Genomic DNA, 23,307 nt, shown 5'->3' with positions numbered 1-23,307 from the left:
TGGCCGGAAACAGGAGCAGACCCAACAAAGGAACCAAGAGAGCCGACTCCGCCCACCAACAGTCGGCCAGTGTCCAGTTCGCATGGATGAGAGAGGAAGCATCCAAGCATTTGATACCTGCTCATTCAGCCACGACACAGTGAAGCTTGCGCCAGCTCTTTCCATCCTTCCTTCTAAAATACACTGAAACCAAACCACCTCTGATGGATTCTACCTGTAAGTCCCATCGATAGTCATTAACAAACTGCAATTTTTAAACATATTCTCTCCTACGGGCTCATCTGTGTTAATCATATTTCATTCACAAATAAGACGAATGAGGCTTTATGTCAGTTTTGAATATTAAATTGAGAATGTAACCAATACAATATGTGGCAGCACGGGGGAATTGGGGTTAATGCGTGTGCGTCACAACAAGAAGATCCTGGGTGCGATCTCGGGCTCTGGGTCTTTGTGTGTGGAATTTGCATGTTCTCCCTGTGACTGTGTGGGTTCACTCCGGCTTCTTCCCACCTCCAAAGACATGCACCTGGGGATAGGTTGATTGGCAACACTAAATGGTCCCTAGTGTGTGAATGTGAGTGTGAATGTTGTCTGTCTATCTGTGTTGGCCCTGTGATGAGGTGACGACTTGTCCAAGGTGCAGCTGGGATAGACTCCATTACCCCCTGCGATCCCGAGAGGGACAAGTGGTGGAAAAATGGATGGATGGATGGATGGATGGACTAACACAATATAGAAAGGTTGCTGTTCTGTTTTTCAACAGTAGAGGGAGTAAAATATGAAAGTCAGGTTTTATGGCTCATTGAAAAGAACAAAAATAAGTACAATACAAGCTAGGAATTTTATGAGAATAATATTTTCTTTTATTTCTACAAATTTAAGAGAATAAAGTTGTAATATCATAAATTAAGTGTGAGTTATACCAAAGAAAAGTTGCAAAACAAAAAACAAGTCTAAATTCATTCATCCATCCATCAATCCATCCATTTTATCTACCTCGTGTCCTTTTTTGGCGTGGCGGGGGGTCGCTAGAGCCTATCTCAGCTGCATTCGGGCAGAAGGCGGCGTACACCCTGGACAAGTCGCCATCTCATCGCAGGGCCAACACAGATAGACAACATTCACACTCACATTCACACACTAGGGCCAATTTAGTGTTGCCAATCAACCTATTCCCAGGTAAATTAATTTAGCAAAATGTTAATAAGTTAGCGTTATAAGGAAGAAAAGTGGTAGTTTGGAGTAAAATAAAGTGAAACTGCTCAGTCGAAGGTGTTAGATCGCCAAACTCTAAAAGTTTTGTTGTTTGTTTTTAAGATGTTATGATCAGAATTGGTACCCATCATAACGCTGTTATATATGTATGCCAACAATATTACCATGTCATGGTTGTCTTGTAGTTGCATGGCGATTATTAGTAGTATTAGCATTCTGGTGATACCACCTGATGTATTCTCCTGAAATTACGACTTGTTTCTCTTGATATGATGCATTTATTCTAGGAAAAGTTTATTGTGACAGTGTATAGAAGGTATTCTCATAAAAATCACTTCTCATTTCTTGTAATATTTGTTGTTTTTTCGTACATGCGTACATTTTTAATATGATACATCACATTTTTCCATTTTTTTAACTACAACATGACCGAAAAGGAGTAGGAAGAAGAAGATCTTATTTAATCCCACTCCTTTTTAATTTCATAGAATTTATTAACACATGTGTTAACTTCCTGTTCTTAATTTGTAACCCAATTTACATCTCTGAATAATAACAGTTCTTATAAATACTTAAGCAATTTTTGATTCACATAATGCAATTAATAAGATTATCTCTTTTTTGATAAAGTTTACAATGTTTATCGGGTTCCTTCTTCTTTGTACTTTGTAAACACTATAAGTTTGAACAATTTCTGAAACTGGATCATATTAGTACTTAGTTTGAGTGCTTTGCTTAGTCCATTCCATAATTGTATTCCACATAATGGTATACTAAAGGTTTTAAGTGTTGTACATGCATACAAATGTTTTGAGTTATATTTTCCTCTAAGGTTATATTCCTCTACTTTTGTTGAGAAGAATTGTTGTACATTCTTGGGTAGCAGGTTATAGTTTGCTTTGTACATAATGCAACAAATCATTAAATTTCGATACTTTTGACTCAATAAATGAAGGGTTTGCATGTTCTCAATGTCCAACATTATGTTTTATTCTAACTGACCTCTTTTGTAACACTACTAGTGAATGAAGTGTACTTTTGTATTTATTTCCCCATATTTCTGCACAATAACCCAAATATGGTAACACTAGTGAGCAGTAAATAATATGGAGTAATTTTTGGTCCAGAACACATTTTGCTTTATCTATTAGTGATATAATTCTTGCTGCCTTATGCTGCATAATTTTACGTGCGATTTCCAGTTGATTTGACTATCCATTATTCTTTATATTGTTTTGTGAAAAATGACTTTAGCTTTCCCATTTTTGAAACGTAAAAAATATTTTTCAAAGATTCCTCCCCCCCAGTACTCTTGCAGAACTAGTAAACTATGCACTGCATGTGTAAAAGCCAGACAACAATAATAAGCAAGTGGTTTGTTATTATGTTCAGTTGATTGTGAGAATATCTAATCAAAGCCTCCATAGCGGGACATAGTTGTTCAATGTTTAGACTCAGCGGTGACCTGAATGAACGTTTTCAAGGTGAATTATTTGCTCAATGCATATGTTTATACTTAACTGTCAACAGTTAAAGACATGCACCTGGGGATAGTTTGGTTGGCAACTCTAAATGGTCCCTAGTGTGTGAAAGTGAGTGTGAATGTTGTCTGTTTATCTGTGTTGGCCCTGCGATGAGGTGGTGACTTGTCCAGGGTGTAACCCGCCTTCCGCCCAAATGCAGCTGAGATAGGCTTCAGACCCTGAAAGGGACAAGCAGTAGAAAATGGAGGGATGGATGGTTTTCAACAATCAAGGATACCTAACACGTCACAACATGTATTTAAACAGTAATGTGTGTCTAATTAAGTTAGTAAACAAACTACCAGATGTTACTATTAATGTGACTTGGAAGAAAACCAAATAAACTTTCACTTTAAAAAGGCAGTTGTCGACTTCAGGATATAAAAGTCACATTTTTCATACAAATATTGCGTTTTTTGGAAAGGTAAAGCTATTTTTTTTTGTAAACCTTTATTTATATATACTTATTTATAATATCCATCCATCCATTTTCTACCACTTGTCCCGTTCGGAGTCACGGGGGGTCGGTGGAGCCTATCTCAGCTGCATTCGGGCGGAAGAGGCATACACCCTGGACAAGTCCCCACCTAATCGTAGGGCCAACACAGATAGACAGACAACATTCACACTCACATTCACACTCACATTCACACACTAGGGCCAATTTAGTGTTGCCAATCAACCTATTCCCAGGTGCATGTTTTTGGAGGTGGGAGGAAGCCGCAGTACCCGGAAGAAACCCATGCAGTCACGGGGAGAACATGCAAAATCCACACAGAAAGATCCCGAGCCCGGGATCGAACCCAGGACAACTCTCCCGTCCAAAGGCAAAACTTAGTAACTCACTTCTAGCTGATTTTGAGAAAAAAAAAGGAAAACCAATCCATCTTGATGCTGTCTTACAAAGATCTACAAAGTCATCAAACCTATAGATGTTTTCTTGAGCTTTCATTTTCTTGCCGATTGAGCCATGGATTGAATCTGCTCTCATGAACGTGTGCCCTTTCTCCGGATATTTTATTACAATCTCGGGTGGGCCCCATTCTGCGTTTGCACATTGGGCAAGAGCCGTGTACAGCGTCCAGTTTTTATTTTGACCTCCACAGTTATCTGCCCAAAAGAGTATGCAAGGGGAAGAATCTAGAACAATACATTTAATGAAGGTGCTTGCAACGTCCTGGGGCAACCTTCCAAATATCTTCTCGTGCCATAATATCACATAATCAGGTTGACCGTCGACCCCCATTCGTGCAAATGTCTCATTAAAGACAATAAGGCGACTGACAAAGAAGCTCCGATTGGTCCCTTGAGATACTTGGTTTTTCTGTTGTATCTACGCGGTTATGTGGTAGTTGCTAGGTCCTGCCATGCGCGTAACAGCTTACTTACAGAACAAATTACAATATCGCATACACTAATGTAAAGCATATCACCTAGGAACTCCAAAATTATTATCAGCTCAGTTTTGACCAAAATTGAGTTACTGGGTTTTGCCTTTGGACGGGAGAACTCACGACCTTTGTATTGTGAGGCACATGTACTATCTCCTGTGCCACCATGCTGCCTTATTTATAATATGCAAGAAATAATAATAATAATACAAACAATACATGAAAAGAAATAATAATAATCAAAACAAGTACAAAAACAGTACAAAACAGCGGCAGGGGGTTGTAAACTCAATAAAGTAACAAAAGTAGAATGCTATATATATATATATATATATATATATATATATATAAATATGTATTTGTATATATATATATATATATATATATATATATATATATATATATATATATGAAAAACTAAAACAAACTAGCTTTACCTTACTTGTGTGAGCCTATGGCTTTACACTTTGCTATATATATATATATATATATACATATTAGGGCTACGAATCTTTGGGTGTCCCACGATTCGATTCAATATCGATTCTTAGGGTCACGATTCGATAATATATCGATTTTTTCGATTCGATTCGATTCTCGATTCAAAAACTATATTTTTCCGATTCAAAATGATTCTGTATTCATTTAATACATAGGATTTTAGCAGGATCTACCCCAGTCTGCTGACATGCAAGCAGAGTAGTAGATTTAAAAAAAAAAAAAGCTTTTACAGTTGTAAAGGACAATGTTTTGTCAACTGATTGCAATAATGTAAATTTGTTTTAACGAAACCAAAAATATGACTTATTTTATCTTTGTGAAAACATTGGACACAGTGTGTTGTCAAGCTTATGAGATGCGATGCAAGTGTAAGCCACGGTGACACTATTGTTCTTTTTTTAATTTTATAAATGTCTAATGATAATGTCAATGAGGGATTTTTAATCACTGCTATGCTGAAATTATAACTAATATTGATACTATTGTTGATAATATTCATATTTGTTTCACTACTTTTGGTTTGTTCTGTGTCGTGTTTGTGTCTCCTCAATTGCTCTGTTTATTGCAGTTCTGAGTGTTGCTGGGTCAGGTTTGGTTTTGGAATTGGATTGCATTGTTATGGTATTGCTGTGTATTGGTTTGTTGGATTGATAAAAAAAATAATAATAAATAGATTTTTTAAAAATGAGAATCGATTCTGAATCGCACGGCGTATTGAATCGATTTTTCCCACACCCCTAAAAAAAAAAAAAATATATATATATATATATATATATATATATATATATATATATATATATATAAACTAGCTTTACCTTACTTGTGTGAGCCTATGGCTTTACACTTTGATATATATATATCAAAGTGTAAAGCCATAGGCTCACTCTTTGATATATATACATATATATGTATATGTATATATATATATATATATATATATATATATATATATATATATATATATATATATAATTGTACGCTGTAATTACGACGTCACGTGGAGGCTCCCAACGCATTCAAGCCATTTTCGATACTTCTCCAACGTGTCATTTAAAGATCACAACACACGCGACTTTGAACACTAAAACGTGAGATGGGACTGTTTCGAGCTCGTAAGAACATAGCATCTGATAAACAACATTGATAAGACCTCCTAACTGGTATTGGGCAGTTTTGGCTTGAAGTAACTTCCGGATGTGGTTAAAGTTGTGTCTTCAGATTAAAACGAAATGGTTTTGCAGTGTTTGAATTTTAACAGTTAGTCATTGTGTGTTTGTGGGGTGGTATGGTGTTTTTTTGTTTAATGTTAAGTTGAATTAGAGAGCATCGAATGATTGTATTTGCACTCGTCAACATGTCTGAAAATGAGTGGGAAGAAGCAGCTCTTACGTCAGCGGACCATCTCCATGTCTTGTACATATTTTCAACCACTTTACAAAATAGATGTAAAGAATTGAGAAGCTGCCAATTTGTAGTCCACTGTTTGTGCAGCAGCGGTGGTTTTTATTTTGAAAGCCTGACAAAAGGACGTGTCGCGCATTAAATCTGACGTACTTCTGGTCTGTTGGGCGTTGGTGGAGTTTTTTTCTAATGAGTGTTGTTATTGTTGTATCGCGTCGGCTGTCGGGCTTTTCTTTCCTTAGGTTTCAGTTGGAAGTTGAAAGCCGACGTGAAAACACTTCCGATGTTCTCTAGTAGACGAAGGCAATAATGGCGCCCTGGGTGGTGTTCGGTTGCGGTGAAAAGATGCACGGCTAGCATAAAGCGACGTCCGAACTAACGGCTTCATGAAGCTGCCAACTGCCCACAAGTAGCTTCCAAAAAGGTATTTTTTCTCAAACTTTTTTTTTTAAATTATTACATTACATCCTGCTTGGGAGATGGACCCACCGTCTTCTGTAGTTAAGATAATGCAGTCAGATTAGCTATTTTATGTTCGTAAAAACAAGAGGTTCGCATTGATTAGTGTTAACCTGAAATGCTTCTCAATCGTTATTAACATACATACAGATAAAAGTATAAATATATATGTTTAATGTTGTGCTTTTTGTTGTTGCCCGCGCCGCCCTGTCAGTGTTAATCTGTGTCAACAATGGAGGTCTCTCGGGTGACCCTGACTGTGAGAGGAGAAACATCTCCAGGTTTGTCCAACATTACACATTCTATATACACTTTGTCTAAATCAGTGGTTCTCAAATGGGGGTACGCGTACCCCTGGGGGTACTTGAAGGTATGCCAAGGGGTACGTGAGATTTTTTTTAAATATTCTAAAAATAACAACCAAAAATCATTTATATATATATTTATTGAATAATACTTCAATAAAATACGAATGTATTTAATGTATATTCAGTGTTGACAGCTAGATTTTTTGTGGACATGTTCCATAAATATTGATATTAAAGATTTTTTTTTTTTGTGAATAAATGTTTAGAATCAAGTTCATGAATCCAGATGGATCTCTTATTACAATCCCCAAAGAGGGCACTTTAAGTTGATGATTATTTCTATGTGTATAAATCTTTCTTTATAATTGAATAACTTGTTTATTTTTCAACAACTTTTTAGGTATTTTTATATCTTTTTTTTCAAAAAGGTCAACAAAGACCATTACAAATGAGCAATATTTTGCACTGTTATACAACTTAATAAATCAGAAACTGTTGACATAGTGCTGTATTTTACTTCTTTATCTTTTTTTTTCAACCAAAAAGGCTTTGCTCTTATTAAGGGGTACTTGAATTAAAAAAAATGTTCACAGGGGGTACATCACTGAAAAAAAGGTTGAGAACCACTGGTCTAAATCACATTCCATGGTAATACCAAGGGTGCATCTAATGTTGTTTTTGTTTGCTCACTGTTTCTACACATATTAGCATTTTTTTTCACAGGACAGTGGTGTCCAAACTTTTTGACATGGGGTCGCATTTGTCAAAAAATTTTGGCCTGGGCTGAAAACCGAATACATGTAAAGTAACCATATAACGTACACACATATATAGCATATACATATGAATGTGTATATGTATGTATGTATGTATGTATGTATGTATGTATATATGTATATATACAGTGGGGCAAAAAAGTATTTAGTCAGCCACCGATTGTGCAAGTTCTCCCACTTAAAATGATGACTGAGGTCTGTAATTTTCATCATAGGTACACTTCAACTGTGAGAGACATAATGTGAAAAAAAATCCAGGAATTCATAATTTGGAATTTTAAATAATTTATTTGTAAATTATGGTGGAAAAAAGTATTTGGTCAATAACAAAAATTCAACTCAATACTTTGTAATATAACCTTTGTTGGCAATAACAGAGGTCAAACCATTACTATAGGTCTTTACCAGGTTTGCACACACTGTAGCTGGTATTTTGGCCCATTCCTATATGCAGATCTTCTCAAGAGCAGTGATGTTATGGGGCTTTCGCCGAGCAACACAGACTTTCAACTCCCTCCACAGATTTTCTGTGAGGTTGAGGTCTGGAGACTGGCTAGGCCACTCCAGGACTTTCAAATGCTTCTTACGGAGCCACTCCTTCTTTGCCGGGCGGTGTGTTTGGGATCATTGTCATGCTGGAATACCCAGCCACGTTTAATCTTCGAAGCTCTCACTGATGGAAGGAGGTTTTGGCTCAAAATCTCACGATACATGGCCCCAGTCATTCTTTCCTTAACACGGATCAGTCGTCCTGTCCCCGAGCAGAAAAAAAGCCCCATAACATGATGTTTCCACCCCCATGCTTCACAGTACAAATGGTGTTCTTGGGATGCAACTCAGTATTTTTCTTCCTCCAAACACGACAAGTTGAGTTTATACCAAAAAGTTCTATTTTGGTTTCATCTGACCATATGACATTCACCCAATCCTCTGCTGTATCATCCATCTGCTCCCTGGCAAACTTCAGACGGGCCTGGACATGCACTGGCTTAAGCAGGGGTACGCGTCTGGCACTGCAGGATTTGATTCCCTGTCGGCTTAGTGTGTTACTGATGGTAACCTTTGTTACTCTGGTCCCAGCTCTCTGCAGGTCATTCACCAGGTCCCCTTGTGGGGTTCTGGGATTTTTGCTCACCGTTCTCATGATCATTTTGACCCCACGGGATGAGATCTTGCGTGGAGCCCCAGATCGAGGGAGATTATCAGTGGTTTTGTATGTCTTCCATTTTCTGATAATTGCTCCCACAGTTGATTTTTTCACACCAAACTGCTTGCCTATTGTAGATTCACTCTTCCCAGTCTGGTGCAGGTCTACAATTCCTTTCCTGGTGTCTTTCGACAGCTCTTTGGTCTTGGCCCTAGTGGAGTTTGGAGTCTGACTATATGAGGCTGTGGACAGGTGTCTTTTATACAGATAACGAGTTCAAACAGGTTCCATTAATACAGGTAACGAAGTTACAGGTCTGTGAGAACCAAATACTTATTTTCCACCATAATTTACAAATAAAGTCTTTAAAATTCCTGCAATGTGAATTCCTGGATTTTTTTTCACATTCTGCCTCTCACAGTTGAAGTGTACCTATGATGAAAATTACAGGCCTCTGTCATCTTAAGTGGGAGAACATGCACAATCGGTGGCTAACTAAGTACTTTTTTGCCTCACTATATATATATATATATATATATATATATATATATATATATATATATATATATATATACACAATATACATATAATGTATATGTGTATGTACATATATATACATGTCCAAAACCAATGAAGTTGGCATGTTGTGTAAATCATAAATAAAGACAGAATACAATGATTATTCAATTGAATAGACAAAGACGATATTTAATGTTTACTTTTTTTTAAAAAATAATCATTAACTTAGAATTTAATGACACCAAGAAATTGCAAAAAAGTTGGCACAGAGGCATTTTTACCACTGTGTTACATGGCCTTTCCTTTAAACAACACTCAGTAAACGTTTGGGAACTGAGGAGGCCAATTTTTGAAGCTTTTCAGGTGGAATTATATCCCATTCTTGCTTGATGTACAGCTTAAGTTGTTTAACAATCTGTAGTCCAGACGGGTCTGGACTACAGGCAGGCCAGTCTATTACCCGCACTCTTTTACTATGAAGCCACACTGTTGTAAAACATGCAGAATGTGGCTTGGCATTGTCTTGCTGAAATAAGCAGCGGCGTCCATGAAAAATACGTTGCTTGGATGGCAACCTATGATGCTCCAAAACCTGTATGTACCTTTCAGCATTAATGGTGCCTTCACAGATGTGTAAGTCACCCATGCATTGGTCACTAATACATCCCATCCCCTACCATCACAGAGGCTGGCTTTTGAACTTTGCGCCTTTAACAATCCGGATGGTTCTTTTCCTCTTTGATTCGGAGGACACGACGTCCACAATTTCCAAAAACAATTTGAAATGTGGACATGTCAGACCACAGAACACTTTTCCACTTTGCATCAGTCCATCTTAGATGAGCTCAGGCCCAGCTAAACCGGCAGTGTTTCTGAGTGTTGTTGATAAATGGCTTTCGCTTTGCATGGTAGAATTTTAACTTGCACTTACAGATGTAGCGACCAACTGTAGTTACTGACAGTGGTTTTCTGAAGTGTTCCTGATCCCATGTGCTGATATCCTTTCCACACTGATGTCAGTTTTTGATGCAGTACCGCCTGAGGGATCAAAGGTCAATGGTATTCAATGTTGGTTTTCGGCCTTGCCGCTTACGTGCAGTGATTTTTCCGGATTCTCTGAACCTTTTGATGATATTACGGACCGTAGATGGTGGAATCTCTAAATCCCTTGAAATAGCTTGTTGAGAAATGTTGTTCTTAAACTGTTGAAAAATTTGCTCACGCATTTTTTTTTCACAAATTGGTGACCCTCGCCCCATCCATGTTTGTGATTGACTGAGCATTTCATGGAAGCTGCTTTTATACCCAATCATGCCTGTTCACCTGTGGGATGTTCCGAAAAAGTGTTTAATCAGCATTCCTCAACTTTCTGTCTTGCCATTTGTGTCAGCTTTTTTGAAACATGTTACAGGCATCAAATTCCAAATGAGCTAATATTTGCAAAAATAATAAAGTTTACCTGTTAGAACGTTAAGTACTTTTTAAATTTATTTTTTATTTAACCTATATTTAACGAGGAAAAAAATCCTATTGAGATCAAACACCTCTTTTTCAAGAGAGTCCTGGCCAAGAGGCAGCAGAGTTACACATAAAATTACATTCACATTACACATTTAAATGACAGGATGGACATAAAGTAAAACGGTTACATATATTTGAGGCTCCTTCAAATGCTCTCAGTTTAGATTTAAAAGAATTTAAGGATAAAAAATTCAGTCAGCTTCCAGTCTCTTTGTAGCATGTTCCAAGCACATGGAGCCGCATAGACAAAAGCTTTTTTCCCTCGCTCAGAGAGCAACAGCACTGAGATTGTTGGATCTCAGTGCATAAGAGTTCGTACTTCTCTGTGAAATCAATGCACAAATATATTCGGGCAATAGTCCCACAAGAGCCTTTTAAACAAAAATGTACCAAAGACGCCGTCTCCTAATGGATAGAGAAGGCTATCCCACTCGAGAGTACAATTCACAGTGATGTGTCGTGGCTCTACAGTTTGTGATGAACCTCAAAGAAGCATGGTAAAAACAGTCCACCATCTGAAGACAGGAATGAGTAGCATTCATATTAAAAAGATCACCATATTCAAGCACAGATAAAAATGAAACAAGGCACATATTTACATCATAAGAAAAACATCTCTTATTACGGAAGAAAAAACACAATTTAAGTTTCAGTTTCTTTACCAGTTGATCCATAAAAAGGTTTAAAAGTGAGAGAGTCATCAATTAAAACACCAAGGTATTTATATTCATGCACAACTTCTATGACATTCATTTCAAGAGTGGACGCTACCGAGTGGAGTTTGAGGCAACTTCTTATGTTTGGAAAACAACATAAGTTTTGTCTTGTTAGCATTGAGAACCAGTTTTAAGTCAACAAGTGAATTCTGCACAGTAACAACAGCTTTCTGCAGGGAATTACCAGCCTGTTCAACACATAATTCAGAGCAATAAATAATTGTATCGTCAGCATAAAAATGCATATTAGCATTTGAGAAATGTTTTCCGAGATCATTGATGTATAAGATAAATAACAGAGGCCCCAATACAGATCCCTGAGGCACCCCTTCATAAACAGTGACACATTCTGAATAAATGCCCTCATATTTAATACAGTATGTTGGTTATTTTCCTCCATTTTCCGGAGGACACCACATCCATAGTTTCCAAATATAATTTGAAATGGGTACTCGTCAGACCACAGAACACTTTTCCACTTTGCATCAGTCCATCTTAGATGAGCTCGGACCCAGCGAAGCCAGCGGCGTTCCTTGGTGTTGTTGATTAACGGGTTTTGCTTTGCATAGCAGAGTTTTAACTTGCACTTACAGATGTAGCAACCAACTGTAGTTACTGACAGTGGTTTTATGAAGTGTTCCTGAGCCCGTGTGGTGATATCCTTTACATATTGATTTCTGTTTTTGATGCAGTACCGCCTGAGGGATCAACGGTCCGTAATATCATCTATTGAGTGCAGTAATTTCTCCAGATTCTCTGAATCTTTTGATGATTTTACAAACCGTAGATTGTAAAATCCGTAAATTCCTTGCAATAGCTCGTTGAGAAATGTTCTAAAACTGTTCGACAATTTGCTTACAAATTGGTGACCCTCACCCTGTCCTTGTTTGTGAATTACTGAGCATTTCATTGAAGCTGCTTTTGTACCCAATCATGGCACCCACCTGTTCCCAATTAGCCTGCACACCTGTGAGATGTTCCAAATAAGTGTTTGATGAGAATTTCTCAACTTTATCAGTATTTATTGCCACCTTTCCCAACTTCTTTGTCACGTGTAGCTGGCATCAAATTCTAAAGTTAATGATTATTATACTATGGTTTTCATTCGTCATCCTTCCTTTTATAACTGTTAATTGGTGCTGGTGTTCTGTCGAATCAAGCTGCTTTGTCATAAAGAGCTTGCAGTTGCTCATAGCAACTTGCTATTCCTGTTTAAAAAACAGTAATGAAAACAAAAATGTAGACTACCATTATTTGCATTAATGTGAATTTCCTTATGCTGTAAATATCCACATGCGTTGCTTAGTGTCCAATAAAATTAATATGAATTTCCTCATGTTGCAAGTGTCATCATGCTTACTGGTCAGAAAACATGACGAAAAAAATATATATAATTACTTACTTGTAACGCAAGTAACAAAATCTACATGAGGTTTGTCTACACAAAGTCTACACAAAGTAGTTAATTCTGATTTTAATTTGTTTTGAGAAAGATTTTGGTGTTGATGCGCATTGACAAAGCAGCGTGATCTACCTGGGCCACATTTCTCTGCAAAGTATTACTCATATTTTTAAAGCGAGATCATCAAACAACTGTTTCTGATCTTTTAATACAATTTTTAACATAATGAGAGACCAATATGAGTAGCACCCACATAGTCACTTTTATACCTGTTTACCGTAATACAATATAGTAGACATCTATCTATTCATATACTACCGCTAGTCCCATCTTCAGGTCGCGGCGGGGTACACCCTTGACAAGTCGCCACCTCATTGTAGTGCCAACATAAATACAGACAACCACTCACACTCTCATTAATAATTTAAATTAAAACATACTGTGCATCAGCGCCATGGTCTAATCTAGTGGCCGATACTACTGTATAATTGATTTTATTTAATCTAGCCAATTTTATGCTTGAAAGTGCTTAATTTAGGCCGAAAATACATAGAACACCCTTTAAAAAAATCTGCGATAGTGTGAAGCCACAAACTTCCGAGCATGATCTAGTGATGGATGACTGAACCATAAATTCATAAATTCAGGGTAAATGATATCAGACACTGCAGTTTTCAAGGCATACCAATAAATTAATACTATCAGGATAAATTATAGGCACTGGTTTTCATCAAATACCAATAAATTAATACTATCAGGATAAAATGCAGACACTGTTATTTATAATAATTGAATACATTCAGGAGGTTAAAATGTATCAAACTGTAGGTTTCATTATATAATAAATAGGGCTGGGCAACGATTAAAATTCTTAATCGAAGTTAATCGCACTATTTCTCTGATTAATCGCGATTAACTGCATTGTATACACAAAGCCCAATAATGAATTCAAAAGTAGTGTGTAGTGCACCTTTATTGGAATATTCTCCCACATGAACAAAAGCGCCAAAACATTTGTTGTGCAAACACAATTTAAATCAGTCTTTGTTAAACCGTAGCAGTTAAATAGCATATTTTATGAAAATCAACTCAAAAAATGTAAATACAAACATTTGAGCTTATTGCCACTGCCAGGGTATTTAAGTTATCCTGTTTGTTATGGAAAATAAATATAATCTACATACAAATCTCTGAGCCACAATCATAACATCTGAACAGGCAATTTCTGAGGTAACAGCAGAAACATTTTTTTTAATCAGGGATTTATGTTTAAAAAACCTATATTACAGGTAGTGGGCTGTTTTTAGGGAATTTTTGATCAAATTATCTGTAGTAGAAATATTAATAATGTTGTGTTTATTCTGCGTAGTGCACTTAAAATAATTAAGACCATATCTAGGAATTGATATGATGGGAATTTTCCGATTGTTTGCTTGGTGCTTTAATAAACTGAACGCATCATATACCTGGTACTATATTGTGATGTTATGAGCCAGGGAAAAAATAACTACCCTACCCAGCATGCAACAGGAGTGACGAGCATGCGCGGTAGCCCGGTATAGGTTGTGTGTCGCCATGACAGCATCTTGTATGTTGTGATATGCACGCTCTGAAAGTAAACGTTAAGAACTCAGCCAACACTCCTCGTCTGCATTATTCATAAATAGACAGACAACACATAAACTCCGCTGCTTCACAGGCCGCTGGATGTAGCCGGCAAAGTATTCCCATGCTAGCTAGCCGGTCTAGCAAGCACGCGTCATTCAGTCCAAAACGGCCCGATCTATCCACATTCAGAATTGTCTGGCGGTCGTAAGTGATCCCGGAGTGACCACGCTGTAAGCCACCCATGCAATTTGCAGAATTGTCCGGTATTTTTGCCAAATGTTCCATCTTTAGCAAGAGCTCCTCCACGCTGAAGCCCGTCCGGGCGTCGCCATCTTGTTAAGAAAAGGCGTTAACAAAATAAAAGCATGTAAACAACATACGCAAATGTGCGATAAAATAATTGTCGGCGTTAATAGAGTGATGAATTAACTCGTAATTAACGCATTAATTTGCCCACCCCTAATAAAAAATGATGAAAGTAAAGATAAATAATCTTAGACACTAGATTTATTATGTAATTAATACACCCAATATAAATGATATCAGACGGTGTGGTTTGCATTATATAATCTATAAGTTTAGGATAAATGATATCTGACACTGTTTTTTATTATATGAATACAAACAGGATACATTATGTCAGACTTTGGAGGTTAATTTGTGTCTTTATTACGAAAGCTTTTTTTTTTACATTGAACTTTTTCCAATTGAATTTTGCGAACTGAATTTTTTTAATATGAAGTTACGCTGACAATTTGAGTGAAAAAAAAATTGGTAGCAAAATGCGTGTCTTTTAAAATTCAGTGGGTAAAAATTGAATGTAAAAAAAAATTAAGTGGAACAAAAACTTGCTCCTTTTTAACGCAAGATCTCTTTCCGGTTAATTGAGACCAAAGCAATCGATCCTGTCTAGGAACCAGCCAATGAGGTGTCAAGGTCTTGCTAAACAGCATGAAAAAGGCAGTTACCTGGGCAACCTTAGCGTAATACAACATATTAAACATTTCGACGTGGCCTGCTGGATGTTTCCAAACTATAGAAATGATTCGACTGGTTTGAATCTGCTCTTTTGAGTGATATACAAGTCACTACAGTAACCATAGGAACTGTGTCACAGCGAGTGTTAAACAACAAAGCCTTGCAGAAAGATGATATTGTATCAAATATAAGCATGTTTTTTTAACCTCTACATTTATATTTTTTGATTGAAAAAAATGCGGATCAATGAGGTGGTCTAGCTGGGAAGTAGAGGAACAACGTTCATGTATTCTGAATATTCTGTGTTTTATTGTTCATAGTTAATATTGTAAATCCAATATTCTGTATTTTCATGTACATTCTGAGTGTCTTATTCAGTAAAACACAGTCATTCCGTTTTTGTGATGACCTGTTGTCGTTTTTAATATCAGTCATTATTGTGTGTGTTTGTACCATCATGTGATCAGTTTTTATCCTTTTTGCGGACTCTTGGGATTTTTCTCACCAATGTACAGCAACCTCCACTGTTTAAAGTGTTCATGAAAAGAGATCCAAGCACATACAGCAGATCACATGGCGTGGCTGCATGGAGTGCTGCAATATCTGCCTCCTTGTAAGACCCGTGTCACGTGACTTCAAACTTGACACCTCATTGGCTGGTTCTGAAACAGGATCAATTGCTTCAGTCTTAATTTACTGAAAGTGGGTCTTGACTTCTGCACAGATTTTTTTTACACTGAAGTTTTATACACTGAATTATAAAACACTGAATTTTCATACACTGAATTTTTAAACATGCATTGAACTACTTACTTTTTTCATCAATATTTTTAGCATAATTTGATGAAAAAAAAATCAGTTCACAAAATTCAAATGCAAAACTTTCAGTTACATAGATTCCGTGTAAAAAAAAAAAGCTTTCGTAATGTAGACACACATTAATTGTGTAGTTAGCGAATGAAGTACACTTGTATTTTTTTGTGGACACTTACAAATTAGTTTTGATGCTGAAAACGTGTTGTGTCTTATGAAATGCTGTGTGTTGAAAGTTGAAAATGTTCCTCAGGGGAGGTAATTGCCGTAGTTGGAAGCTGTGAAGCGTTAGGCTTCTGGAGCTATGAAAAAGCAGCAACCTTGCACCCCAACAGTGTCGAAGGGTAGGTTTGACTTATCATTACAATCCTACGACACATTAGATGTGCCTTGTTTTGTCCTAAATGTTTGGCCGCGTATTTCCTTTCCTTCCAGGAGTACATGGACAACAACGCTTGCCATCCCAATGGGAGTTGTCGTAAAATATCGCTATTTTAAAGGCCTCTTTCTGGAGTCAAAGGTGAGTCATTTGTTAACATTTAACACATATTGTCATGGGTATAAATTGGAACCTCTATATTTGATTCTTCTTGTACAATTTGGCCACACATATTTGGCGGGGATGGTTGATCTGGCGTGATCTGGTGCGATTGCGACCAAATTCCTGGTGGTACTGTTTAGTACTGATACCAATTCAACAAATTCTGACAACTGGGGATAAAACATCCGATTTTTAGCTTTAAAAAGAGCTAATGAACATGCCTCTACTCCAAATGGTCAAATGACAACTTTATGTTGACTATGAAACAATCTCAGAATGAGAAGGCATTTAAATATGGTCTGTGATTATGTATTTTGTCTTGAGACAAGCAGAACTAAGTCAATCCCCTGTCTGAACATGCATCTGTACAAGCAACAAATTCCTTGGCGCAGGCTAACAAAGAGTGAATATTTACAGGTAGCAGCACATTTCTGAACTAAAGCTCACTGATGTTATTTGTAAGTCTTTTGGCAGTGTGCACATGGCCACCTTTTAAGGGCTTGTTTTTTCCTATGACTTGGAATGAATGTCTGAATCATGCCTGTTCTTGATGGACCTGTATTTCTCCAACATTGTGCAACTTTTAGAACTGTGTCAAGTTAATAGTTGCCCACTCCACAAAAGGTGGCCGCAAATGTGCCCTATTTCTTCATGTAGTTGCAGGTAGCATTTATTTACACATCTGTGTAAAGTACTAGAATTAGGGGTAGGGCATTTATTAGGGGTAGGGAGCATTTGTCTGTGCTTTTTTCACAATAATATCAGATGATGACAAAATATTATTTTTATGTATATTTAGCATTGATAAGCTAATACGGTATTTCAACATATAGTTCCTGAGGTATTTCTTTACTCAACTGCATTACTAAATGTCCATTTAGGGTAGGGGATTCATTGATTTTTGCAAATGCATTTTTCTTTATTTAATACTAATGTTAACTGGTATTATTAATTTGCAATAAATACACTTAGCAAGATAAGCAGAGGGCAAATCAAGTTTTAAATAGGGATATTGTACTGGTAATGTGCTGTATTTATTATTAGAGTCATTGTCATTGCACATTAAGAACAACAAAATTGTGGAATACTGATGGCAGAAGCTGCCATGCAATGTACGACCCATTAGGGGCAGTCAGGGGTTTGGTGTCTTGCTCAAGTAGACCTTGACATGAGCTTGCAAGGCTAGGATAGAACCAGTAACCCTCCTGTTACAAGGCGGCCATCCTACCCACTGAGCCATGCATTCATTTTAGTTCAGCATCTTTTTTTAGTTCAGCATCTTTGACTTCAGAATGCTCCGTGCGGCTGGCTTTACAGATGCCATACTTGCTTCTAAGTTGGTGTGTGTTGCGCTTATATCAGTTATAATTCATCCACCTTGTCTCCTATTTTTTTTCCATCTAACTGAGGTGCGGCGTTTATTTATATATGTAGCAATTATTCGAGGTGAGGCGTCCACTATTTGGCAAAATGTGGTATTCAACCACAGTTAAATGTTTTAGCACATATATTTTTTCATCTACACTAATAAATCCCACATTTTCAGAGACAACCCACACCCCCAAGGTGACTGACGAGGTTGGGTCTGGCCCACAGATGACTTGAAGAGCAGACTAACAAGTTTTAGTGCAATGTGTGCTTGACTCTAACAATTTTGTACCAAACATTGGACTTGCAGAGTGCAGGCGGTCCTTGTCAGGTGATAGTCAATATGTGGGAGACCCATCATCAGCCCCGCAGCTTGAGCCCCACAGGTATAGATCAACAGCTGTGCTTGGGTTGGGCAACAAATAAAAGAAAAAGAAAAAATCTTTTAAGTTCCTTGTCGAGCTTCTTTTCTTCCCTGCCCTTGCACTTGAGGTGAATGCTGCCTGTTTTTTTCAAACAACTCTTGGGCCTTGACGCTGTTTATTTTTAGTTCAGAGTACATCGTAAATTTTTTGTCCAACGTTGACTTATGTCGCTTATTCAAAGTGATCCGGTTGATAACATACAAGCTTTGTCATAGACTAAACACTGCAGTTAATGTCGATAATAAACCAAAATCCTGCTTGGCACCCGCGCCTGTGACACCTGATCTTTAATATGTTTTTAGAAAGTTGTATTTTCTTTATAATTTGTAGCTTTTGATTTGGACTTATGAAATATAAATCCTGTAGGTTGTAATTAAGTTATAAATAAATTGTTCTGGCTTGATTTTGTTTTTCTTTGTCTATTTGTACCGTTGCTTTTCCTGATGCTGTTTTCTTCATTACAGCATCACACCTGAGTGTAAGCGATGGCCATTTTGGAATACACAGTAAGTAAGAAGGAAACGTTTAATTTTCTATGCTATATTTTTCATTCTACCCCATCCATCCATCCACCCATTTTCTACCGCTTGTCCCTTTTGGGTCGCGGGGGGTCGCTGGAGCCTATCCCAGCTGCATTCGGGCGGTCGGCGGGGTACACCCTGGACAAGTCGCCACCTTATCGCAGGAACACTACCCCAATTAATGAATATTTTTGTTGTCCATTTGAATATATCACAGCTGCACATTTTAGTTTTAAATGAATAAAATCATTCGTCAATCATTTATGACTGTTAAATGGTTACAGACAAATCGCGATGAGTGAATTTCTGCAAAGTTTAAATTTGTATGTATAAGGTGAAAAGTTTCATATTGGGAGCATAAAAAATACTTTACAACCTTGTAAATACATTGTAACATTGTTTGTAGAGCCCTTTAAACAGGAAATAGTCTTATAAAAGTTGGTCTCACATACTTTTCCGCATAAAACATGTCCTTCATCCTCAACAGTTGAGTATTTTCCCTGTCAGCAACCACAGAAGATTATCTCGATAAGCTCATTATTTCCTCTTTATTGATAAACGTTTTTTTTCTTTGCAGATGGGTTGAAGTGTGTCGACAATGGTTGGTTGACGTGCCAGACGGAGATTCGTTTGCGTCTGCACTTTTCCAAGACATCTCCGGTGTCTATAACTAAGAAGAAGTTTAAGAAGTCTCGCTTCAGGTAGCTAAAGACTCTACAGCCGCCCCCCTTCATGCATGATGAAACACAAGCACTGACCGCACTTTAACCTCTGCTAAAGCTTAAAGATTTATCATCCTCAGATTCATCTGCAATCTTAATCGGTAAAAGGAAGTCATTCATTAAACCAGATATATAAGTTCTTCTGGATCTACTTGGAAAAAAAACATCCGTGCTCATGAGTACTTCATGCCATAATATTGGATTAATCTTTTTGAAGCCATTAAGGAAAATAATGTAACACACCTAAGTGCTTTTTTGTCTGTAAATGCCTTCAGTGATGTTTAAAATGAAATGTAAAAAAATGCAATATTTCTGCAAAGTCTTTCTTAAAAAAATACAATCCTCAAATGTTTTTAAAATATATTTTAAAGGATGTTCGGCATCTAAAATATTTTTAGCAAGCGCATTGCCTTTTAATTTCGACTAAACATGGCTTTTGTCTCTCTACTTTGTTCGTTTACGTATTTCTTTAGGATAGATTGGTGTTCCCAAACGGACGGAGAAGGGTTTTTAAGTTCCTGTTTCTCCTTAGCACTATTTCCAGCCATGACTGCTACTTGCCAAAAGCTGGGTTTGAATGTTCTTGTCAACTGCATCTGTGCTTTTGCGCTGAATGCCTAATTTTTTTGTTGATCCATGAGTTGATGCATGGCAACACAAAATATACACTTTCTGGCCCTCCCATTTAATATGCACTTTGAAAAACAGATACGGCTTCACGGTGTAAGAGGGGTTAGTGCGTCTTCCTCACAATACGAAGGTCCTGCAGTCCTGGGTTCAAATCCAGGCTCGGGATCTTTCTGTATGGAGTTTGCATGTTCTCCCCGTGAATGCGTGGGTTCCCTCCGGGTACTCCGGCTTCCTCCCACTTCCAAAGACATGCACCTGGGGATAGGTTGATTGGCAACACTAAATTGGCCCTAGTGTGTGGATGTGAGTGTGAATGTTGTCTGTCTATCTTTGTTGGCCCTGTGATGAGGTGGCGACTTGTCCAGGGTGTACCCCGCCTTCCGCCCGATTGTAGCTGAGATAGGCGCCAGCGCCCCCCGCGACCCCGAAAGGGAATAAGTGGTAGAAAATGGATGGATGGATGGATGGAAAAACAGATACCGCTATACTGTGCCAAAAGTTCCATACTTTTTTCAGGATCAAATTGACCCTAGAGGGCATCGAGGAAGAGGAAGAAGACGAGGAGGAAGACATGAAAAGCCCCTCAGCCCTGCAAAAAATGACCAACACGATGGAGATTAGCATGATCACCGCTAAAGCCTACAAGTCGCGCCACTCTCAACCTGAGTGCGGTTATGCCCTGGAGCCTTCGCGCTGGACCGAGTACAGCATCCACACCATGGACCCTGACAATCTGGAGCTGACATTTGAGTTTTTTGAGGTAAAGTAATTGTCTAAGCCACAGGAATATCTCCTACCACTACTTTGTCTTCATTCTGGGACATTTACAACAGGAGGAGCTGAGTGAGCCCGTGGTCCAGGGCGACGCTCAACCGGGTCACGTGGGCACCGCCTGCCTTCTCTCGTCCACCTTCCGGGAAAGCGGCAAGGACAACGGCGTTGTCACGCTGCCCATTATGGGACGCAATTCACGGCAGACCATCGGCAAAGTCCGAGGTAAGATCTTGCAGACATGCTAACCGTGGAAGAAGCAGAGGAGGAAGCACAACCGGCTATCCTGTTGCAGTGGACTACCTGGTGATCAGGCCCATAGCGGGACTGCAGTGCGACATGAGAGCATCCTTCACCAAATACTGGAAAAAAAGAAGCGCTCTGGATGTGGGGCACAGAGGAGCTGGCAGCTCACACGCCGCCAAGTAGGTCTCCCAGCACCTGAATCACTTGACTAATATCCGAATAATTCTCTTGAAATATGCTACTTGTCTTTCACAGGCACCACAAAGTACGAGAGAACACCATTGCCTCATTCAAGAGCGCCGCCGAGCATGTATGTTGTTCAGATGATTGTTTTACCTTATCACACTTAAGTTTCATTCTAAAATGTTTCAGCAATTTAAGATAAGTCTGAGGTCTCATCATAGTGTATTGGCCTACAACAGGAATTTTGAAAGTTTTCAGTGCAGTTAGTAAAATCAAATGGGGGAACACGCCGTTTTGGGTGTCTGGAGCTTTGATGCTGGTGAGCTGAATGCGGGCGGGCGTACGTGTGTGTCTCTCTCTCTCTCTCTCTTTCTCTCTCTCTCTCTCTCTCTCTCTCTCTCTCCCTCCTAGAATCAATATTGTGGTCTGGTGATGTGCGATACCACTGGTTTTCTTTCCGATTCAATCCATCCAATCATCTTCAACCGCTTATCCGGGATCGGGTCGTGGGGACAACAGCTCCAGCAGAGTCCCCAGACTTCCCTCCCCAAAACAACATTAGCAACTTCCTCATGAAGAATCCCAAGGTGTTCCCAGGCCAGAGAGGAGATGTAATCCCCCATCTGGTCCTTGGTCTGCCCTGGGGTATCCTCCCAGTGGGTCGTGCAACGAGGACATCCCTAGGGAGACGCTCGTGAGGCATCCGCACGAAATGCCCGAAACACCTAAGCTGGCGAAGGAGGAGCGGCTCCACTCTGACTGAACTTCTCACCCTATCTGTAAGGGAGATGCAAACCACCATTCTGAGGAAACTCATTTTGGCCGCTTGTATCCGCGATCTTATTCTTTCGGGCATGACTCACACTTCATGACCATAGGTGAGAGTAGGAATGTAGTTAGCTTGGTAGTCCAAGAGCCTATACTTCTGGTTCAGCTCTCGTTTCGTCATAACAGTGCGGCAGAGAGACTGCAATACTGCCCCAGGTGTTCAGATCCTCCGGCTGATTTCCTTCTCCATCTTTCCCTCGCTTGTGAACAAGACCCCTAGATACTTAAACTCCTCCACCTGGGACAGAGTCTCATTCTCTACATGGACTGTACAAACCATTGGTTTCCTGCTGAATACCATGGCTTCAGATTTGGAGATGCTGATCCTCAATCCAGCCGCTGAACACTCGGCTGCGAACTGATCCAGTGAGAGCTGAAGGTCACGAACCAATGGTGCTATCAGGACCACATCATCTGCAAACAGCAGTGATGCAACCTTTTCCCCCCGAGACGTATACCCTCTCCGCCATGGTCACGACTCTGCCTAGAAATCTTGTCCATGAAAATCACAAACAGGATAGGTGACAGAGCGCAACCCTGGCGGAGAAACCTCTACTGGAAACAGACCCAACCTACATCCAAGTACCCGGACACAACTCTCGCTTTGGTTGTACAGAGATTGGATGGCTCTCAGCTGGGTCCTCCTCACCCCGTACTCCCTCAGCACCTCCCACAGGATCTCCTGGGGGACCCGGTGATACGCCTTCTCCAAATCCACAAAGCACATGTAGACTATATAGACATACTCCCAGGCCTTCTCCAGGATTCCTGCAAGAATAAAGAGCTGGTCA

At 38.7% G+C, this 23,307-nt stretch overlaps 1 protein-coding gene and 1 long non-coding RNA gene across 4 annotated transcripts in view; both read left to right on the top strand.

Annotated features, from left to right (window-relative positions):
* Nucleotides 1–6,182: 6,182 nt before the first annotated feature.
* gpcpd1 (glycerophosphocholine phosphodiesterase 1) overlaps nt 6,183–23,307 on the top strand; it is a 41,203-nt gene continuing 24,078 nt past the window's right edge. Inside the window, exons 1-11 of one of the 3 annotated variants that reach the window (XM_061901016.1) lie at nt 6,183–6,458; nt 6,708–6,774; nt 16,535–16,625; nt 16,717–16,801; nt 18,501–18,576; nt 19,080–19,121; nt 19,714–19,837; nt 21,005–21,248; nt 21,322–21,484; nt 21,555–21,684; nt 21,761–21,815. In XM_061901016.1, coding sequence (XP_061757000.1) covers nt 6,726–6,774; nt 16,535–16,625; nt 16,717–16,801; nt 18,501–18,576; nt 19,080–19,121; nt 19,714–19,837; nt 21,005–21,248; nt 21,322–21,484; nt 21,555–21,684; nt 21,761–21,815 — 1,059 coding nt within the window. In that variant the 5' untranslated portion in view covers nt 6,183–6,458; nt 6,708–6,725. Of the gene's footprint in view, nt 6,459–6,707; nt 6,775–16,534; nt 16,626–16,716; nt 16,802–18,500; nt 18,577–19,079; nt 19,122–19,713; nt 19,838–21,004; nt 21,249–21,321; nt 21,485–21,554; nt 21,685–21,760; nt 21,816–23,307 lie in introns of those variants that run through there. The other 2 variants (XM_061901015.1, XM_061901017.1) reach the window with 2 other exon arrangements.
* Nucleotides 6,787–9,099, top strand: LOC133553146 (uncharacterized). Its single transcript, XR_009806865.1, has 2 exons — nt 6,787–8,790; nt 8,862–9,099. It is a non-coding gene; the product is annotated as an uncharacterized LOC133553146 (long non-coding RNA).

This window comes from Nerophis ophidion, linkage group LG05 (genome assembly GCF_033978795.1).
Source record: "Nerophis ophidion isolate RoL-2023_Sa linkage group LG05, RoL_Noph_v1.0, whole genome shotgun sequence".
Lineage (NCBI taxonomy): Eukaryota > Metazoa > Chordata > Actinopteri > Syngnathiformes > Syngnathidae > Nerophis > Nerophis ophidion.
The sequence above is the reverse complement of the archived record's forward strand: the minus strand, read 5'-3'. Positions and strand labels throughout refer to the sequence as shown.